Source organism: Hyla sarda, chromosome 6, assembly GCF_029499605.1.
Source record: "Hyla sarda isolate aHylSar1 chromosome 6, aHylSar1.hap1, whole genome shotgun sequence".
NCBI classification, from domain to species: Eukaryota; Metazoa; Chordata; class Amphibia; order Anura; family Hylidae; genus Hyla; species Hyla sarda.
Genome location: NC_079194.1, coordinates 32050289 through 32067986, shown reverse-complemented (window position 1 = coordinate 32067986; position 17698 = coordinate 32050289). Strand labels below are relative to the sequence as shown.

At 40.7% G+C, this 17698-nt stretch overlaps 1 protein-coding gene across 3 annotated transcripts in view; it reads right to left on the bottom strand.

Annotated features, from left to right (window-relative positions):
- Window positions 1-350: 350 nt before the first annotated feature.
- EEIG2 (EEIG family member 2) overlaps window positions 351-17698 on the bottom strand; it is a 78264-nt gene continuing 60916 nt past the window's right edge. For all 3 annotated transcript variants that reach the window (XM_056523442.1, XM_056523441.1, XM_056523440.1), the window contains exons 9-12: window positions 8610-8796; window positions 4657-4784; window positions 2513-2582; window positions 351-586 (exon numbers count right to left, since the gene is read on the bottom strand). In XM_056523442.1, the coding sequence (XP_056379417.1) occupies window positions 544-586; window positions 2513-2582; window positions 4657-4784; window positions 8610-8796 (428 nt within the window). In that variant the 3' untranslated portion in view covers window positions 351-543. The remainder of the gene's footprint in view (window positions 587-2512; window positions 2583-4656; window positions 4785-8609; window positions 8797-17698) is intronic.

The following is a 17698-nucleotide window of genomic DNA, read 5'->3' as shown; positions in this document are numbered from 1 at the left end:
CATCTGTGGAACCAGTGCTTCATAAGAATGCACTTCATGGACCTAGTCATGTGACAATTGCAGCAACGGTCTGTACCTAATGTGGCTAAGAGGATGCCCATCACTGTCAGATACGTTTAGATCAATTCAAGTGCACTTGCCATCCATGTTCAGGGGAGATTTTGATGGCGGTCAATGTGATCATTGGCCGTTGAGATGCTCTAGGACAGTGGTTCTCCAACCGACGGACCTCCAGAAGTTGCAAAACTACAACTCCCAGCATGCCCGGACAGCCGTTGGCTGTCCGGGCATGCTGGGAGTTGTAGTTTTGCAACCTCTGGAGGTCCGCAAGTTGACCTCTGCCAACAAAACAATTTTCATATAAATCTGGGATGATAAGAGAACCATCCTTGACCTATGGCTGCACGGCATGCATGGTCACTTGGAAAACTAAAAACATGTTTATTCCCCCCCCCCCCCCCATATAAAAGTCTGCAAAGTATTAAACCATATAGGCTGGATAATAAATATTTCCCACAAAACCACTCTTCACTTGTAGACTTCTCAGCGTTTGATGACGACCTGTTCGTAGGCTCCGGCTCCGACCCTGGGAAAAAAGAAAAGCAGAGGAGACGCTGAGACACACGGACAACTCCGGATCTTTCTTTATCTTTATGGTTAAAGGGTCACACCAGTGCAATGTTATATATATTCCCCTCCCAGCATATTTACGGTGGGGGTGAAGGGCTGCCCTGCTCCCCCCTTCATACCAGGTGCTTCGTTTTCCCAATAGGACGTAGTTTCCGCTCCACAGTGTCGCCAGCCGATTTACACTCGGGTCCGAGTGTGGACCGAAAGGCACTTACAAAATGCTACTTTATGAGACTGGCGGAGCGTGTCAGAGTTAGGCTGCATTCACATCAAGTTTGGGGTACGCGGGAGCCGGATCCGGCGGAAGAATGTGAAAACCGGCTGCTGCCGTATCCCTACAAGACTCGGGTGGAAAACTATTTTTTTTCTAAAGGGGTATTCCAGGAAAAAACTTTTTTTTATATATCAACTGGCTCCAGAAAGTTAAACAGATTTGCAAATTACTTCTATTAAAATTTTTTAATCCTTTCAGTACTTTTGAGCTTCTGAAGTTTAGGTTGTTCTTTTCTGTCTAAGTGCTCTCTGATGACACGTGTCTCGGGAACCGCCCAGTTTAGAAGAGGTTTGCTATGGGAATTTGCTTCTAAACTGGGCGTTTCCCGAGGCAGGTGTCATCAGATATTACTTAGACAGAAAAGAACAACCTTAACTTCAGAAGCTCATAAGTACTGAAAGGATTAAGATTTTTTAATAGAAGTAATTTAGAAATCTGTTTAACTTTCTGGAACCAGTTGATATATATATATATATAAAAAAGTTTTTTTCCTGGAATACCCCTTTAATCCTTCCAGCTCATGTATGCTCCAGAGGAAGTTGTGTAGTTCTTTCCAGTCTTAGCAAAGTGCTCTCTTCAATGTCTTCAATGTCAAGAACTGCCCAGAGCAGGAGGTTTTCTATGGGGATTTGCTTCTGCTCTGGACAGTTCCTGACACGGACAGAGGTGTCAGCAGAGAGCACTGTGGTCAGGCAGCAAATAACTACACAACTTCCTCAGGAGGGTACAGCAGCTGATAAGTACTGGAAGGATTAAGATTTTCAAAGGGGCATTCCAGGAAAAAACTTTTTTTTATATATCAACTGGCTCCAGAAAGTTAAACAGATTTGTAAATTACTTCAATTAAAAAATCTTAATCCTTTCAGTACTTATGAGCTTCTGAAGTTAAGGTTGTTCTTTTCTGTCTAAATTCTCTCTGATGACACATGTCTCGGGAACCGCCCAGTTTAGAAGCAAATTCCCATAGCAAACCTCTTCTAAACTGGGCGGTTCCCGAGACACGTGTCATCAGAGAGCCCTTAGACAGAAAAGAACAACCTTAACTTCAGAAGCTCATAAGTACTGAAAGGATTAAGATTTTTTAATAGAAGTTGTTTACAAATCTGTTTAACTTTCTGGCACCAGTTGATTAGAATTTTTTTTTCCACTAGAGTACCCATTTAATGTGCAGGACAGACTCTTTTAGGACTGCATACATTTTTGTTGTGGGACTGAAAACTGCAGCATACCATGGTTTTCAGTCCGGCACATTGAAATAAATGGGGTACGGTAGCCGTTAGTCACAAAGTGATGTGAATGCAGCCTTACACTGGGCTTGTCAGCAAGCGCTGTGTGAATCGGCAATGCAGAGGGGAGTGGAGCGGGTGTTCATTGGCATCCTATTGTGAATACGGAGTGGCCAGTAAGAGGGGAGAGCAGGGCGGCCCTTTATACTTACCATGCTTATGCTGGGAGGGGAATAGAACGTTGCACTGGACTGTCAGAAGTTGAATTTTATTTAGATTTCTCTTTTATTCATGGAGAAAAAAAAAGGCGTTAATATATATTTTTTTATTTAACAGTAAATTTGAACCCCCTCTCTTTATCTCTTAGTCCTGTAGCACTTACCTGTTTGGTAAATGATGACTTCCAAGAGCCGTGCTCCCTCCAGGACCCACAAACAGCCTTAGACCTTCTTCTACAAAAAGCAAAGATAAAAAAGAATGATATCAATATCATATAATCTAATATAATTAATATTTACACTTTTCATTACATAGAAGGAAATGGCTTTCCTGCTTGTGTCATTGAAGAACTCTGACAAGTAGGTACAGCTGCTGCGAGTAGACACTACGCCAGTGGTTCCCAACCAGGGAGAAACCTGCGCACCTGGTAGTTTAACCCATCACATACCGAGGTCTATTCATGACTGCTGCATGTGAGGATCGTATGTATGCCGCTAACCTGCAGCAGCCCCAGGGAACCGGACTCCAGCGTTTCTCTTCTCCGGTTTCCATGGCAGCAGGCCCCCAGGTTTGCAATGGTGTTTGTGTACCCAGCTGTTCAGCATGGCCGGGTACACTGCATGTTAGTGTTATGCTGACAGGCAGAATACACTGCACTAGAGAACTAGTGCGGTATATTATGCCAGCGATCTGGTGATTGCCGTCAGTCCCCTTGTCAGACTAGTGAAAAAGTAAAAATAAAAAAAAATTAAAAAAAATGTGCTCCTCCTATCCCCCCCCCCCATTCTTTTGTCCCTCTGTGTGGATTGGGATTTGATGGGAAGACTTTTTTCTGTCTCTGTGTTACATATGGTCTATAGTCTTATGTTCTTGATTATGTTCCATGATAAAGGGGTACTCCGCTGGAAAACATCTTATCTGTCCCCTATCCAAAAGATAGGGGATAAGATGTCTGATCACAGGGGTCGCGCCGCTGGAGCTTCCGTGTTCGTGACCTCACGCCTCCTCCCATAGACATGAATGGAGGGGGTGTGGGGGCTGTAGTCGCCAGTCATCCGGCACGGAGCAGAGTTCGCTCCATGCACTGGATGACTGGGGTGCCGCAGCGGAGATTTCGGCGGGACCCCCGCAACTAGACATCTTATCCCCTATCGTTGGGATAGGGGAGAAGATGTTTTCCAGCAGAGTACCCCTTTAATGCCATTGTAGGTACTGTGACACGTACCTGTGCCTTTCTTTAATGTATTTGCACTTTGCTAGATGTTTCTTTGTAACTGCTATTTTCTTACTTTAAAAAAATTTTTTAATCAAAAATAGCTTACAAAAAAAGGGGAAAAAAACCCTCATATGGCTCTGTTGACAAAAAAAATAAATAAATAAACAAATAAAAGCTACGGCGCTTAGAAGACGACAATGGAAAAGCTGTGAAAAAAATTGCTTGGGCATTAAAGGGGGATTCCAGGATTTTTTTTTTATTTGACTATGCTACAGGGGCTGTAAAGTTAGTGTAGTTCATAATATAGTGTCTGTACCTGTGTGTGACGGTTTTCTCACAATTCTTATGTGATTTTCACCTCACTATTTTTACCAACATACAAAATGACTGTTGTCTCTGATTTTTTCCCAGCTTGCCATGCGGCCGAGACCTGACATCACTAGTCAGCTGATGACAGGGAGCCTGTCTGCTTCAATGGGTGGAGGGATCAATCTGCAACTAATGCAACAGCTGTAGGCACCCTGATTGAAAACCACAGGTCTTTTGAATGGATGCAGCTCATTTATGTTTCAATGGGTGGGGTGGCTGATGTGTGAGAGGGAGGAAAATGGCATTGTGGGATTTGTAGTAAAAAAAACATAAGTCAAACAGGAAATACAAGTTCACAAAAAGTTAGCCACAGTGTTATGGTAATCTCACAACATAGCCATTTAGCCCCAAGACAAGCGCAGATACTTCCTAAGCATGTCCATTACTGCCTGCCAGGTACGTTCTAAAATCATCTTATGGTTGATAGCCCCTTTAAGGCCACATGACATGCCAGGGGAAGGGGTTAAAGCGTACCTGTTGCTTTAAAAAAAAATTCACATGTCCCGGAGACAAGTCAAAAATTTTGGTGGGTCCAAGTGTTCATATTCCCACTGATCATTAGAATGGGCAGGAAGAGAAGTCTGTCTCGTGAGTGCGCACTTCTCCTGGCTCATTCTAGTGATTTGAACACTCAGACCCGACCGATCAAAACTTTGACTTGTCTCTACAATGGGTCACAAGTTTTTAAAGTTAGGAGACTGCTACATAATAAACCTATTTACCTTCTGCACTTGAGTCGAGGGTAAAATCCTGGCTTTGGAGAATTGTTTCTATGACGTCATCTGCATTCACGCGGGTGGCGTCCACTCTTTTTAGCTGTGACTCAACAGAGTCCTGCTTCACCGGAGGCCTATGGGTGAAGAAGACACGGTAACATTTAGAACAGCCATTTACACTGTATTAATTATAAGTACCGTATTCAGCTGGCAACAACCACAATCACTGGTCAGACAAGTCCACACCAATAATAGGGCAGAAATGTTTGGGTGCAAGGCTCCAAGGGGCCAACCGTCAATGGCAAATCCACAGTAGAGACAAATAGCAGCCCTCTAGAAATATAGCGGGAGATTCATCAAAACCTGTCCAGAGGAAAAGTTGCTGAGTTGCCCATAGCAACCAATCAGATCGCTTCTTTCATTTTTCAGAGGCCTTTTTCAAAAGTGAAAGAAGTAATCTGATTGGTTGCTATGGGCAACTTATCAAGACCTGTGCAGAGGAAAATTTGCCCAGTTGCCCATAGCAACCAATCAGCGCACTTCTTTCATTTTTGAAAAGACCTCTGAAAAATGAAAGAAGCGATCTGATTGGTTGCTATGGGCAACTCAGCAACTGAGTGGAGTGTATTTTTCTTTGCGGGTTTTAATTCCCTACAATTTATTTTCCACGGTATTTACTACGGTTTCCCTACACTTTGCTTTATCTCACACCTGCTCTGATCGGTCGGGTTTTCCTCAGCTCAAATCCACCACATTTTATGTGGAAACCTTTGTAAATATGTTGGGTTTTTGTGAAAATTTCGGAAACACGCCCCTTTTCTGAGACCACGCCCCCTTTCCCCGTGGTCACGCCCCTTTCCCCGAGTTCTCTTAGCAAAATGGAGAGTTAGTTGGGATTTTTCAATGCTGGCGCAAAATCTGACGCAGGCAGAATTTCGGGCGCAATGTGACAGATTCTGGGGCACAACCCGACAAAACATGTCGGGTTTGCAATAGTAAATGAGGGCAAGTGTGTTTATTGTGCCAGCAACCATTCATACCGTCTATAGGGTGAGGCTTGAGAAAGATTATATAGATGGGTTGGAACATTGTCTATGGACGTTGGCTAAACAAACAAATAACCTGTGTAATTTGCACCTTTTATTTTCACACCACATTTTCATAACTCATTCCTGTGGCTTTAAAAATAGGTTTTGGTTTCGGACAACTTTTTTCCCATTTTGCGCCTAAATGTAACAATTTTGTGCCAATTTAACTCCTTAAGGACTCAGCCAATTTTCACTGTAAAGGAGTACTCCCCTGGAAAAAAAAATTTTTTTTGAATCAACTGCTGCCAGAAAGTTAGATTTATAAATTACTTCTATTTAAAAATCTCAATCCTTCCAGTACTTATCAGCTGCTGTATGCTCCACATGAAGTTCTGTTCTTTTCTAATTTCCTTTCTGTCTGACCACAGTGTTCTCTGCTGACACCTCTGTCCATTTTAGGAACTGTCTGGAGCAGGAAAGGTTTGCTGTTGGGATTTGCTCCTATTCTGGACAGTTCCTAAAATGGACAGAGGCGTCAGCAGAGAGCACTGTGGTCAGACAAAAAGGAAATTCAAAAAGTAAATAACTTCCTCTGTAGTATACAGCAGCTGATAAGTGCTGGAAGGGTTAAGATTTTTAAACAGAAGTAATTCACAAATCTGTTAAACTTTCTGACACCACACCAGTTGATATAAAAAAAAATTTTTTTCCACTGGAGTACCCCTTTAAAGTGTACCTGTCTTCAACAAAAACTTTTAATATATAATGTAGATAATACAATTATATGTATATTTGTAAACATTGGTTAAAAAACGTGTATATTTATGGGTGAAAAAGTGCTGTCCCTGCAGCTATTGCCTGTGAGGAGTCCAAATACAGGAAGTAAGGACAGGACAAGCAGCTCCTCGTTTGTCAATCATCCTCATGTGTGAGCCAGGAGCATGTCACAGAGCTACAGTGTACAGAGCCCTGCTTGTCCTCGGTGTACAGAGCCCTGCTTGTCCTCGGTGTACAGAGCCCTGCTTGTCCTCCCTCACTTCCTGTATTTGGACTCCTCATAGAGACACACAGGCAATTGCTGCAGGGACAAAAATATACATATTTTTTAACCAATGTATATTACAAATACATATAATAGTATTACCTACAATATATAAAAAGTTTTTGTTGATGACAGGTACACTTTAAGGACCAGACCAATTTTTGTTTTTGCACTTTAGTTTTTTCTTCCTCCCCTTCTAAAAATCATTTAGATTTAAATTTTGCACTACAGACCCATGTAAGGGCTTGTTATTTGCGTCACTAATTGTACTTTGTAATGACATCAATCATTTCATAACAAAATCTACAACAAAACCAAAAAAATATATATTTGTGGGGTGAAATTGAAAAAAAACAAAAAAAAAAACAAACACCATTTTGTAACTTTTTAGGGCTTTGTTTCTACGCAGAGCACTTTTTGGTACAAATGACACCTTATCTTAATTCTACCCAATTTATGTAGGTTATATTTTATTAGACTACTTTAAAGAAAGTTATATACTACATGCACCAAAATTAGTATGTTTAAAATTGTCATCTTCTGACCCTTTATTTTTCAACATACAGGGCTATATGAGGGCTATTTTTTTGCGCAGTGATCTGTAGTTTTTATCGGTACCATTTTTATTTTGAAGGGACTTTTTGATCGCTTCTTCTTTTTTTTTTTTTAAGTGTATGAAGTGATCCAAAATGCACAGTTTTGAAATTGTTTTTTTTACTTGTACGCCATCGACCGTACGGTTTAGCTAATCTTATATTTTAACAGTTCAGAAATTTACACATGCAGAAGTACCATGATTGTTTATTTTGATTATATTATTTTATTTAAAAAAAATGGGACAAGGGGGGTTATGCAAATGTTTATTTGGGAAGGGGTTAATTCCCTTTTATTCCCTTTTTTTTTCTCTCTTTTTAAGACCCCATAGGGGGTTATATCATGGAATCTGTAGATTCCATACACTGTTCAATGCTTTGCCATTGCATAGCATAAATCAGTGTTATTGGTGTTCTGCTGCTCTAGCCTGCCATCGCTGGCCAGAGCCTCAGAGCACCGATCGGACGGCGAGGAGGCAGGTAAGGGCCCTCCCATCGTCCACTCAGCTGATCGGGACCCTTTGATTGTGGCATCTAAAGGGTTAATGCCGTGCAAAGGCCCGATCTGCGATGCCCAGAGTTGACCTGTGTCCTGGCATCATGTAAAATCTAACTTTTTTTAATTGGAGTAAACTTCTTTGAAAATGTAGTGTGATTTTTGAGCCAATTTTACTGAATTTTGCACCAAATATTTTGAACAAAACAGGGTAAAAAGTGGTGCGAAAATCACACTACTCTTTTCATATGGTCCCCCACTATTTGTGGATTATATTCCTGGAGGGCTGCTATTCTTCTCTACAGTTGGACAAGTCACAATTGGAAGACTTAAAGGAGTCCTCTAGTGGAAATTTTTTTTTTTAAATCAACTGGTGCCAGAAAGTTAAACAGGTTTGTAAATGACTTCTATTTAAATCCTTAACCCTTCCAGTACTTATCAGCTGCTGTATGCTCCAGAGTAAGTTCTTTTCTTTTTGAGTGCTCTCTGCTGACACCTCTGTCCATGTCAGGAACTGTCCAGAGCAGGAGAGGTTTGCTGTGGGGATTTGCTTGGACACTGGACAGTTCCTGACATGGACAGAGATGGCAGCAGAGAGCACTGTGTTAAGACAGAAAAAAACATACAACTTTCACTGTAGTATACAGCAGCTGATAAGTACTGGAAGGATTAATATTTAAAAAAAGGAGTAATCTGTTTAACTTTCTGGCACGAGTTTATTAAAAAAAAAAAATAAAAAAATAGTTTTCCACCGGAGTACCCCTTTAACTCTACACATGATATTGATGTCTCTGCTGTACCTATTTAGTTTTTCCGAGGAAGACCCTTCTTCCTTTATTTCCTGGTTAAATGCTGCAGCTCTGTTGCTGTCCTCTTCACTTGGTTCTGGAATACTCCCGATTCCAGTGGAGGCGCTGCCTACCGATGTGTTTCTCCGATGGCTCAACTCGGACAAACTGGAAGACCGTGAGTGGCTTGTGCTGTATCCTAAATAAAGGAAACATAATAGAAAGAAAAAGCTTGTAATCTTCTATTTTTGTACCATAATAATTAAAACCCAACAATTCAGAGGTCAGACAGTGTGCGTCAGATATAATATGTATGGCAAATTCTACATTTTATGCTTCAAAAAGCACAGATGGGTCACTTCATGGACGCTTTCAGCTCACGTTTATTCATGCAGACTTGGACAAATGCAAAATAGGATCATAAATACCAAATGGTTTTCTATTGGATACATGCAATTTGCACAAGATCACACAGTCCAGTAGCTATAGCAGGGGACAAGGTTCAAAAATATTCCATTACATCTAGTACATGATACCAATGCTGAATAAATGCAATATACAGTATACAGAGAAAATGTTGCCCGTCACTGTCTTCGTTATGAATTCATTTTAGCCGTCTGGTCTGCAGTCTGATTATATTTAGGAGCCTGGTCTGTGGTCTGAATTATAATTGGGGGTTTAGTCAGTGTTCTAGATAAGTTCAGAGATTGCGGTTCTTAAGGACTTCTGAATCTAGGGTTTCTATATGTTCAGGGTTCTAAATGAGTTTAGACATTTTTGTCTGGGGTCTACATGAGTTTAAATGTCTGCATGAGTTTAGGAAACTGGTAGAGGGTCTCAATCTTTTTAGTCAGATCCAAGTTCTGAATGAGTTTAGGGGTCTGAATAATTTTAGGGGTTTAATCTCCGGTCTGAATCTGTATAGGCATCTAAGAATTTAAATGAAGTATGGTCTTGGGTCTAAATGAGTTTAAGAGCATGATCTAGAGTCTGATTGAGTTTAGAGGTCTTGTCTGGTGTCTGAATTTCTTTAGGGAGCTAAACTACGATCAAAATGAGTTTTGTATGATCGCGAGGGTTAACCGGATTAGAAGGAGTTTAGGGTACTTTTCTAGTCTGGGGTCTGAATCTGTTTAGGGAGTTGGTCTAGGGTCTGAACTGTTTAGAGGTTAGATCTATGGTCTGAATGAGGTTAGGGGTCTGGATCTGTTTAGGGATCTGAATGAGTTTAGATGCCTGGTCTGGGATGTGAATGAGTTTAGATGTCTTGTCTGGGATCTGAATGAGTTTAGATGCCTGGTCTGGGATCTGAATGAGTTTAGATGCCTGGTCTGGGATCTGAATGAGTTTAGATGCCTAGTCTGGGATCTGAATGAGTTTAGATGCCTGGTCTGGGATCTGAATGAGTTTAGATGCCTGGTCTGGGATCTGAATGAGTTTAGATGCCTGGTCTGGGATCTGAATGAGTTTAGATGCCTGGTCTGGGATCTGAATGAGTTTAGATGCCTGGTCTGGGATCTGAATGAGTTTAGATGCCTGGTCTGGGATCTGAATGAGTTTAGATGCCTGGTCTGGGATCTGAATGAGTTTAGATGTCTGGTCTGGGATCTGAATGAGTTTAGATGTCTGGCCTGGGATCTGAATGAGTTTAGATGTCTGGCCTGGGATCTGAATGAGTTTAGATGTCTGGCCTGGGATCTGAATGAGTTTAGATGTCTGGTCTGGGATCTGAATAAGTTTAGATGTCTGGTCTGGGATCTGAATAAGTTTAGATGTCTTGTCTGGGATCTGAATGAGTTTAGATGTCTGGTCTGGGATCTGAATGAGTTTAGATGTCTGGTCTGGGATCTGAATGAGTTTAGATGTCTGGTCTGGGATCTGAATGAGTTTAGATGTCTGGTCTGGGATCTGAATGAGTTTAGATGTCTGGTCTGGGATCTGAATGAGTTTAGATGTCTGGTCTGGGATCTGAATGAGTTTAGATGTCTGGTCTGGGATCTGAATGAGTTTAGATGTCTGGTCTGGGATCTGAATGAGTTTAGATGTCTGGTCTGGGATCTGAATGAGTTTAGATGCCTGGTCTGGGATCTGAATGAGTTTAGATGTCTGGTCTGGGATCTGAATGAGTTTAGATGTCTTGTTTGGGATCTGAATGAGTTTAGATGTCTTGTCTGGGATCTGAATGAGTTTGGATGTCTGGTCTGGGATCTGAATGAGTTTAGATATCTGGTCTGGGATCTGAATGAGTTTAGATGTCTGGTCTGGGATCTGAATGAGTTTAGATGTCTGGTCTAGGTCTGAATGAGCTTAAGAGATTGATCGAAGGTCTAAATGAATTTATGGGTCCAATCTGGAACTTAATTCTAGGGTCTGGTATTCCCACTTACAAATAATAAATATTTATGTACAGTTCTACAAAGGTTTGGAAAAATGTAACCAAGACAACTTCTTCAACTTGACTGCAAACCCAGACTACCAAGTCTATCTTTACCAAAACCTGTTGAATACAACTGCACTAGGGAGTAATATGTTAACATGACCATAAGGACCTTTTCTAATAATAAGATCTCTGCTCCTCTCGTATATATATATATCATACACTACATTTCTACTTAACATACATTTGTATGACATGATACGATAGATTATTATTATTATTTTTTTTTTAGATTGGCCTGTCTGTGTATGACTGCAGTAGAGGTATGGCCAGACAACAGAGCCATGCTTCCATGTTTTAACTTAAAACACATTGGGGGAGATTTATCAAAACCTGTCCAAAGGAAAAGTTGCTGAGTTTCACATAGCAACCAATCAGATTGCTTCTTTCACTTTTCAGCAGTCTTTTCAGAAATGAAAGAAGCGATGTGATTGGTTGCTATGGGCAACTCAGCAACTTTTCCTCTGGGCAGGTTTTAATAAATCTCTCCCTTTGTATGTTTGTCATTTATCACCGCTAACAAAAGCGAATTATTTCACCAGTCACAAATATGTTAGCGATCAAGATCTCAAAATATCTGGACTCGACCTATTTATAATTACAATATTTATTAAGGATAAAATATAAAATTACAATATTGTTGTATTATAGTATCTGTATTGGTGGCCTAAATGCAATTGTTGTTTGCCACAGATATAGTTATTTTCCAGGTAATAAAGGATTAAAGGAAATTAGACAATTACTCTCCAGTTAATATCACTGCTATTAAAGATATTATCTGATATTAGTGATATTATCCGCTATTAGTGATATTAACTGGAGAGAAATTGTCTAATTTGAATAATCCTTTATTACCTGGAAAATAACTACCGTATATCTGTGGCAAACAACTATTGCATTTAGGCCACCAATACAGATACTGTACAGCTCGCTTGAGACATTTAAATTGGCGCTATATCATACCAGGGATATCCCTAGTGGACTGCAACTGGTGGAATAATATTAAAGGGGTTATCCAGGAAAAACTATATATATATATATATATATATATATATATATATAAACTGGCTCCAGAAAGTCAAACAGATTTGTAAATGACTTCTATGAAAAAATCTTAATCCTTTCAGTACTTATGATCTGCTGAAGTTGAGTTGTTCTTTTCTGTCTAAGTGCTCTCTGATGACACCTGTCTCAAGTACCGCCCAGTTTAGAAGCAAATCCCCATAGAAAACCTCTTCTACTCTGTGCAGTTCCCGAGACAAGCAGAGATGTCAGCAGAGAGCACTGTTGCCAGACAGAAAACAACAACTCAACTACAGCAGCTCATAATTATTGAAAGGACTAAGGGGGAGATTTATCAAAACCTGTTCAGAGGAAAAGTTGCTGAGTTGCCCATAGCAACCAATCAGATTGCTTCTTTCATTTTTCACAGGCCTCTTTGAAAATGAATGAAGCGATCCTCTGGACTCATCCTCTGGACAGGTTTTGATAAATCTCACCCTAAGATTTTTTAATAGAAGTCATTTACAAATCTGTTTAACTTCTGGAGCCAGTTGATATAAAAAAAAAAAAAAGTTTTTTCCTGGAATACCCCTTTAATTACAGTTCATAAGTGGTGTCATTGTATTTCATGTTATTATTTTATATTTATTCTCTTGTAATAGGTGGGTTCACATGGGCCCATTTTTTGGGGGGGATTCAGTAAGGTACGAGCCTTCCAATGTCTATCTATTTCACCAATCATTTTACTATCTATTACATTAACTGCATCCAGGATTTTGAAGAAGACTTATATGGCACGTAATAGTAATGGTCTGCACACACAATCACATTGATCCAAAAGGACAGCATTTGTAGCATTGAGGATCCATAAAAATAGTGTACGCCCAATGATGAAAATAACACGAGCATCCCTAGGAAAGCTCAGAAGGACGCGTTTCGAGTCTTGCGTCTCTTGATTACAACTAAGAATTGAATCGCAAGACACGAAACCAGGCCTTCTGGGACTTCTCAGGAATGCTCTTGTGGTTTTCTTCATTCGTCATAAACTATTTTTTGGATTCTCAAAAAAGAAGCGTTTTACTTTCAACAAATGCTGGCCTTTTGGATCAATTTGATCATGTGTGCAGTCTGTTTGCGGAGCTGGCCGTGCACCACACCCAAGTGAGCTGACCTCTTGGACTTTGGCTTTGTAATACATTGCTCAAAAACTTAAGGAAACAGAACATTCTCCACGTTGCCTCCAGACTCCGTCACGTCTGTCACATGTGCTCAGTGTGAACCTGCTTTCATCTGTGAAGAGCGCAGGGCACCAGTGGTGAATTTGCCAATCTTCTTGTACTCTGGCAAATGCCAAACATCCTGCACGGTGTTGGGCTGTAAGCACAACCCCCACCTGTGGACGTCGGGCCCTCATATCACCTTCATGGAGTCTGTTTCTGACCGTTTGAGTGGACACATGCACATTTGTGGCCTGCTGGAGGTCATTTTGCAGGGCTCTGGCAGTGCTTCTCCAGCTCCTCCTTGCACAAAGGCGGAGGTAGCGGTCCTGCTGCTGGGTTGGTGCGTCTCCTGATGTACTGGCCTGTCTCCTGGTGGCGCCTCCATGTTCTGGACACTATGCTGACAGACATAGCAAACCTTCTTGCCACAGCTCGCATTGATGTGCCATCCTGGATGAGCTGCACTACCTGAGCCACTTGTGTGAGTTGTAGACTCCGTCTCATGCTACCACTAGAGTGAAAGCACCGCCAGCATTCAAAAGTGACCAAAACATCAGCCAGGAAGCATAGGGACTGAGAAGTGGTCTGTGGTCACCACCTACAGAATCACTCCTTTATTAGGGGTGTCTTGCTAATTGCCTATAATCTCCACCTGTTGTCTGTTCCATTTGCACAACAGCATGTGGAATTGATTGTCAATCAGTGTTCTTCCTGAGTGGACAGTGGGATTTCACAGAAGTGTCAGTGACTTGGAGTTACATTGTGTTGTTTACGTGTTCCCTTTATATTTATGAGCAGTGTAGTAATGAATAAGGATTGGAAAAATGATGACAATGCAGTTTGCTTCCAGGTGATGCTTCCCTTTAGTACTTCCTTTAATGGGCCCTGTCACTGGGAAAAACTTTTGATATGTCAAAAGTTTTGGTTGGTGGGGAGTTTCTAAGGCCTCCACCGATCAGGAGAACAAGCCAGGAGGAGACTGCGTTCTTGCTCGGCTCTGTATCACGTGATTGAGATACACTTATAATGGGAGTCTATGGAGCGTGTCTTGATCAGGTGACACAAAGCAGGGAGAGGAGCTCGCGGCCGTATAGTCTTCTGGCTCGTTCTCCTGATCGGTCAACATCTGAACACTCAGACCCCCACCGATCAAAACTTTTGACATGTTGCCAAGTTATTTTGCACATTAAAGGGGTACTCCGGTGGAAAACTTTTTTTTTTTTTTTTTTAAATCAACTGGTGCCAGAAAGTTAAACAGATTTGTAAATTACTTCTATTAAAAAATCTTAATCCTTTCAGTTCTTATTAGCTGCTGAATACTACAGAGGAAATTCTTTTCTTTTTGGAACAACACAGAGCTCTCTGCTGACATCACGAGCACAGTGCTCTCTGCTGACATCTCTGTCCATTTTAAAGGGGTTCTCCACCATAAGGTGATTTTAGTACATACCTGGCAGACAGTAATGGACATGCTTAGGAAGGATCTGCGCTTGTCTTGGGGATAAATGGCTATGTCGTGAGATTACCATAACACTATGGCTAGCTTTTTGTGAACTGGTATTTCCTGTTTGACTTTTCTTTTTTTGACTACAAATCCCACAATTCCATTTTCCTCCCTCCCACACATCAGCCACCCCACCCACTGAAACATAAATGAGCTTCAGACCTGTGGTTTTCAATCAGGGTGCCGACAGCTGTTGCATTAGTTGCAGATTGATCCCTCCACCCATTGAAGCAGACAGGCTCCCTGTCAACAGCTGACTAGTGAGTCAGGTCTCAGCCGCATTGCATGCTGGGAAAAATCTGAGACAACAGTCATTTTGTATGCTGTCAAAATGAAATACTGGGGTAAAAATCACATAAGAATTGTGAGAAAACCATCACACACAGGTACAGACACTATATTATGAACTACACTAACTTTACAACCCCTGTAGCATAGTAAAAAAATATATAAATTCCTAGAATACCCCTTTAAGAACTGTCTAGAGTAGGAGAAAATCCCCATAGCAAACATATGCTGCTCTGGACAGTTCCTAAAATGGACAGAGATGTCAGCAGAGAGCACTGTGGTCATGATGTCAGCAGAGAGCACTGTGTTCCAAAAAGAAAATAATTTCCTCTGTAGTATTCAGCAGCTAATAAGTACTGGAAGGATTAAAGGGGTATTCCAGGAAAAAACTTTTTTTTTATATGTCAACTGGCTCCAGAAAGTTAAACAGATTTGTAAATTACTTCTTTTAAAAAATCTTAATATTTTCAGTACTTATGAGCTTCTGAAGTTTAGAAGCAAATCCCCATAGCAAACCTCTTCTAAACTGGGCAGTTCCCGAGATAGGTGTCATCAGAGATTACTTAGACAGAAAAGAACAACCTAAACTTCAGAAGCTCATAAGTACTGAAAGGATTAAGATTTTTTAATAGAAGTAATTTACAAATCTGTTTAACTTTCTGGAGCCAGTTGAGATATAAAAAAAAGTTTTTTTCCTGGATAACCCCTTTAACATTTTTTAATCGAAGTAATTTACAAATAAGTTTAACTTTCTGGCACCAGTTGATAAAAAAAAAAAAAAAAAATAGGTTTTCCACCGGAGCACCCCTTTAACCCCTTAAGGACCCGGGGGTTTTCCGTTTTTTTGCATTTTTGTTTTTTCCTCCTTACCTTTAAAAAAATCATAACTCTTTCAATTTTGCACCTAAAAATCCATATGATGGCTTATTTTTTGCGCCACCAATTTTACTTTCTAATAACGTCAGTCATTTTACCCAAAAATCTACGGCGAAACGGAAAAAAAAAAATCATTGCGAGACAAAATTGAAAAAAAAAACAAAACACAATTTTGTAAATTTTGGGGGCTTCCGTTTCTACACAGTACATTTTTCGGTAAAAATGACACCTTCTCTTTATTCTGTAGGTCGATACGATTAAAATGATCCCCTACTTATATAGGTTTGATTTTGCAGGAAAATGTATACGTTTAAAATTGTCATCTTCTGACCCCTATAACTTTGTTATTTCTCCGCGTATGGGGCGGTATGAAGACTAATTTTCTGCGACATGATCTGAAGTTTTTAACGGTACCATTTTTGCATTGATAGGACTTATTGATCATGATATAAAAAGTGACCAAAAATACACTATTTTGGACTTTGGAATTTTTTGCGCGTACACCATTGACCGTGGTGTGGTTTAATTAACGATATATTTTTATAATTCTGACATTTCCGCACGCGGCGATACCACATATGTTTATTTTTATTTACACAGTTTTTTTTTTTTTTTTTTATGGTAAAAGGGGGGGTGATTCAAACGTTTATTAGGGAAGGGGTTAAATAATCTTTATTCACTTTTTTTTTCCCCCACTAGGGGGCTATAACACTGCACACACTGATCTTTTACACTGACCAATGGTTTCTCATAGGAAACCATTGATCAATGATTCGGCCGCTTCACTGCTCATGCCTGGATCTCAGGCAATGAGCAGTCATTCGGCAAACGGACACCAGGAAAGGGACCCTCCTGCTGTGTCACAGCTGTTCGGGATGCTGCGATTTCGCCGCGGACATCCCGAACAGCCCCCTGAGCTAACCTGCAATGATATACTTTCACTTTAGACGCGAACGCCGCGTCTAAAGGGTTAATAGCGCGCGGCACCGCGATCAGTGCCGCACGCTATTAGCCACGGGTCCCGGACGTTGTTAGAGGCCGGGCCCGACCCGCGTTATAGAACGGGAGCGGACTCATGACGTACCGGTACGTCATGGGTCCTTAGATATTGCTTTTTTTAGGTAAAATATACTCAAATCTGTGTTTTTTGTCCTTGGAATTCAAGGAGCTGCTACATAATGTACTATAAAATGATAATCACAAAATCTCCTGTTTGTTTTGCAGATCTGGTTTTAGTCAAAGTCATATGTAAAGCAGGGAAGAATGCAAAAGGTAACCAGTCTAGCCAGCTCCCAGCACTGGATTTACATTCATCCATCTACATGACTGCACATGGGAAGAAACATCTCCACGTAATGACAAGGTTGGCAGAGGTGGCATCCGCTGGGCTCTTACCAGAAGAGTGCGACAAGCTTTTATCTGCCATGTCCTTCACACAATCACTGCTGTTCAGCTCCGTGTTCTCAGAGGCTGTCAACAGCCGTAAATAATGGATGCCATACGGTCGGGCCGCGCCGGAGCCTCATGTACCATGTTCATAAGAAATGGGAAGTACATTGGGAAGTCTTATCTTTTTTTTTTCACATTTTGTGTTATGTTGTAGTCTGGTGCTAAAATTAAAAAAAAAATAATAAAAAATAAAAAAGTTTTTTCCACCATCATAATAAGAATTATTTTAGCACAAGGCTGCAAAATAACAAAATGCAAAAAAAAAAAAGATTGAAGGCTTTCCGAACGCATCGTATAAGGTTCAATTGAAAGTAATGTAAAATGG